Genomic DNA, 4,947 nt, shown 5'->3' with positions numbered 1-4,947 from the left:
AATAATGGAAATGAGATGTTAACCATAGGTTTGAATATAGGACCACCATAGTGTGTATTTTTCATCAAAACCATTAATCAGGTGTTAATCAACATGATGAAGAGAAAATACAAAAAATCAGCCTTCATAGAACTCAGGAGGCCCACACCGGCTGAACCTAGTAGTTTTGAGAGCAATTTTATATCGTTACCATTGGCGTGGCTCATGTTAGTTTTTAATCGGGCTTATCTTACTGTATATATACTGTCCAATTAATGATTATCACCTGATCTACGGTTTGGATTTTACAGATAAAACACGGTGAACCCATAGACATGCATAGACCTTGGTTGCATTTTACGCGCTGCGTAAAATAGGTGTTATGATCGATTCCGGTCTGATACATACACACTCCTTAATTATATCATCATTCATCTCTCTCTCATTTCTATCTTAGGCCTTCTGAAATCGCCATGACCGTTACTCCGTTGGCCATAGAAATGGATTCGGGTGAGAAGCGACTCAACGAGCTCGGATACAAGCAAGAACTCAGAAGAGAGATGGTTTTTCTTTTTTCTTTTCTTTTTATCTGGACTTGCATTTTTCCTTTTCTTTTCTATCCTTTTTTTATTTCCTTTAATGGTTTTTTTTTTTTTTTTCCGGCTGGTGCAGACTCTATTCAAGACGCTGGCGATCTCTGTCTCGACGATAACTCTTTTCACGGGTGTAACTCCTCTCTACGGCTCGAGCCTGCTCTACGCCGGACCAGCGAGCCTCGTGTGGGGATGGCTTGTTGTCTCTTTCTTCTCGTGGTTCGTCGGGATTGCCATGGCTGAGATCTGCTCCTCTTTCCCTGTCTGTGTTTCTTTCTTCTTACTTATTCTTTCAGTGTTTTAGTATTCCATCTGAATAGCCTGGATCCAGGAATTATGGTACATCCATTCTATCAGTTTGGGTCACTTACAAGTTTGTGATATGCACATCTGGGGATTCAGATGTGATTTTTTGTTACATATATAGGTTACTCACTCCCAGAAATTTATGAATCTGAAGCGTTCTTGGCGTTCCACTCCACAGACAACAGGTTCCCTTTATTTCTGGGCCGCCCATTTATCTGGACCCAGGTGGGGCCCATTTGCATCCTGGTGCTGTGCTTGGCTTGAGACAATCGGCCTCATCACCGGAGTAGGTGCACAGGTACCATCCCTCCCCTCAAACTGTGGTCCCAATTCCAAATATCACACTGATCGGACAATCTCATCCATCTGGATCACTGGCCATTGGATATCTGGTTAGGATCGTCTGAATGGTATGATTTTTTTAGTTACGCTCCATCCACGATGAGATCTGGTGTTTGGACGGTCTGGATTGTCATAAATGTCTGATAGGCATGTACTTCATACGTCGGCAGGCTTATGCAGGATCCCAAACCTTGCAGAGCATCATTTTACTGTGCACCGGCACTAACAAAGGTGGGGGCTACTTTGCTCCTCGAGGAATATTCTTTTGTATGTACGCGGGCCTCACCATCATATGGGCTGTCCTCAACACGTTTGCAATTGAAGTCATTGCCTTCATTGATGTAATATCAATATGGTGGCAGGTACGTTTTCGTGTACTCCTGTTGTAAGTGAAATGATCACCTACAACCGTTTATAGGTTAACATACATGTAGTCCATCTGATCCATGAATAAGGTGGGCCTCACCATAAAGATCACTTGGGGTGAAAATCAGATTGGGACACTCAACAAGGATACCCCATAAGCATATTGAATCAGACCATTGATCGGTCGACCTGTCTGATGATGAGTGGACATGTGATCTTCATGGTAGGGCCCACCTTTTGCAAAGTGCCGATATTCCATACATTGACACATTGGCACATGAGATAGATTAACAAATGCTTTAGTTTTATTGTTAATGCATCCAAATCAAGGGCTACTCATTTTGATTTGGTAACATTTTAATTGTCCATCATATTACACTTCTATTTTATGATATATGGAATTTTATTTTTTTTCCCTTTTCTCAATTTTTGAATTATCTGACCACCCAATCTAATTAATTCAACAAAATATTCTAAACTTTATTATTATTTTTTTAAAGTTCATCTTACAAGTGCTAATAACACAGATTATTGGAGGTGTTGTTGTGGTTATAATGCTTCCGATCGTGGCCCCAACCAGGCAATCTGCCTCCTATGTGTTCACCCATTTTGAAACATCGCCGGAGTCGACCGGGATAAGTAGCAAACCTTATGCAATCATTTTATCAGTTCTCGTTAGTCATTACTCTATATATGGATACGATGCGGCCGCACATCTAACAGAGGAAACTAAAGGCGCGGACAGAAACGGCCCGATCGCAATCCTTACAAGTATAGCAATCATCTCATTATTTGGATGGGGATATGTTCTGGCTCTTACTTTCAGCATTCAGGTATTTATTGTTTAGGAACTGTTGGATTAGTTCTAGTGGACCATCATCTTGCTGATTGTGGGGATAGAATTTCTCATGCAGGATCCAAGCTACTTGTATGATACAGCCAATGAGACTGCTGGAGCATTGGTACCAGCACAGATACTGTATGATGCATTCCATGGAAGGTTTCACAATGCCAGTGGGGCCATTGGTTTGCTCTTTGTGATCTGGGGATCATTTTTCTTTGGTGGTCTCTCTGTCATGACTAGTGCAGCTAGAGTGGTAAGAAAGTGCTCAGATACAAAAGAAAGCTAACCAGTAGTAGGTTTTTGCTATGAGGAAATACATAATGTTCAATCAAGCGTTTTGCTTGTCCCAATTTATTGTAGATGTAGGGCTCACCTTTCGCAATCTACACCGCTCATAATGTCACCCCATGATGGATGGGGGATACCCAAATTTCTTTCATCAGATGATCTTAACCATCCGCTTGAAACACTGTTAAATGCAGACTGTTGGCTGATGGCTGAGAGCTGAGATTGCCCATTTTTCATAGGATGGCTAGGATCATCTGATTGGGGGGATATTGGGGCATAGTACATCCCATGTAGGGCCCACTGGATCAAAGGCAGTTGCTCAGATAAGGACGCGGATTTCCTGCAAAAACCTTTTGCAGGAAGTTCCTGCGCAGCTGGAAACCTAGGTAGGGTCCACACCGTGATGTTTGTGAGATATCCACCCGTCCATCTGTTTTCTGAGCTCATTTTAGGATTAGAAATGCCATCCATACCGTTCATAACGTCATTACTATTGGAATGAACTGAAAACACAAATATTAGCCTGAATGAAAACTTATGTGGCCCCAAACATATTTCAATTGTGTACATTCAATCCTCACGTTTTGAGCCCACTCGTGTATTGGATCCGGCCCATTTTTTGCCTCATTTCTAAAATGATCTCAAAAAACAGATGGACGGGGTGGATTTCTCACAAAAAGTACGGTGGGCCCTAGGTTGCCAGCTCAGGAACTTCCTGCAAAAGGCTTTCTCAGGAAATCCGCGTCCCTCGTATGTTAACCTTGGCTAAATGACTCGGTGACTCATATCAACTGTCCGACCCTGAGTCGAGCTGGGACCTTCTCAAATCGAGACTGAATCGGCCTGACTCACCCGTTCAGGTACTACCAAATCCGAGTTGACTCGGATGAGTCATGTCAGACTCGTCCGAGTTGTGTCAGACTCATGTTCAGGACCAATGTGGTCCATTTCACATCTACCATGGCTCACTGCAACATAACATGTTACAGGTATATGCTCTTTCTCGGGACCGCGGCATCCCATTATCATCGATCTGGCGCCGATTGCACCCCAGGCACAAGGTGCCGGCCAACGCCGTGTGGTTATGCGCAGCCCTCTGCATTCTAGCCGGACTCCCCATCTTGAAACTGAACCTTGTATTCACAACCATCACTTCCATATCCACCGTTGGATGGGTCGGTGGGTATGCGGTCCCGATCTTCGCCAGGATGGTCATGGATGAAAAAAACTTCAGGGCAGGGCCCTTCTATTTGGGCCGAGCTAGAAGGCCCATTTGCCTGGTGGCACTGCTGTGGATATGTTATACGTGTTCGGTGTTCCTTCTGCCTACTGTCTACCCCATCAAGTGGGACACTTTCAATTATGCCCCAGCTGGTTTGGGTGTGTGCTTGATGTTGATCATGTTGTGGTGGGCGTTGGGTGCAAGGAGATGGTTCAAAGGACCTGTTAGGAACATTGATACTCGGGTTTTGAGAGAGGAGACTGATGGAAAGATTGATATGTATCATGGAAATGCTTAGCTTATGCTTGCATGGGTTGGTGCATGTGCATGCATGGCACGTACGACAGGTTGTAGGATAACACCGGGGAACATTATCAGTAGGGCTGTAAACGGGCCGGGCCTATTCAAAATTCTGGTTTTTAGGCCCGACCCCGGCCCATTAACACCCCTAATTAATTATCAGTGTACTTTCTTATGGAAATGGATGGAGAGGACCTGGTGTAGTAACAGTAGTAGAGTGTTTGCTATTCCACATACGTGTATAGAGCAGAACACGCACATGCCTCCACATGTGCCGAACATCCTAGACCTTAATCAGGAAGGCCACCAGTGGTAGACTCTTAGGAGTTTCAACACCTGGTCAAGGGTTCGAGCACCCGTAGGTGGTGAAATCCCACTAAGGCGTGAGTGTGTGGTGGTGTGTATGCGTGTGTTAAAAATAAAAATAGCCAAAGTTGGTGATTGTTCATTGGCATGGGGCTGTCAATGGGCCAGGCTAGCCTGTCTGGCTTGGCCCATCTTGTGTGGGTTTATGTTGAAATACTAGGCCCGAGGGCTGACTCGCAACTAAAATTTAAGGCCGTTTATTAACTCAAGGTGGCCGGGGTCTGTCTAAGAGCCAGTCAGCCGGCACAAACCTGGCCCGGCCCAGCCCAGCTCATTTAAGGTTTCGAAGGCATTTATGTCAAATCATGTATATAATCCAACCGGCACAAACCCCGCATAAC

General features: G+C 44.4%; 1 protein-coding gene across 1 annotated transcript; it reads left to right on the top strand.

Moving 5' to 3' along the window:
• The first annotated feature begins 385 nt into the window (after window positions 1-385).
• LOC131236593 (amino-acid permease BAT1 homolog) lies at window positions 386-4,490 on the top strand. The gene is made up of 7 exons (XM_058233877.1): window positions 386-542; window positions 652-834; window positions 1,057-1,176; window positions 1,391-1,582; window positions 2,114-2,419; window positions 2,501-2,683; window positions 3,708-4,490. Exons 1-7 carry the CDS (start codon window positions 453-455, stop codon window positions 4,236-4,238), a joined length of 1,605 nt encoding a protein of 534 aa, XP_058089860.1. The 5' UTR covers window positions 386-452; the 3' UTR covers window positions 4,239-4,490.
• Window positions 4,491-4,947: the final 457 nt, after the last annotated feature.

The sequence above is a fragment of the Magnolia sinica genome, chromosome 2 (assembly GCF_029962835.1).
Source record: "Magnolia sinica isolate HGM2019 chromosome 2, MsV1, whole genome shotgun sequence".
Lineage (NCBI taxonomy): Eukaryota > Viridiplantae > Streptophyta > Magnoliopsida > Magnoliales > Magnoliaceae > Magnolia > Magnolia sinica.
This window is presented reverse-complemented; position numbering and strand designations above follow the sequence as displayed.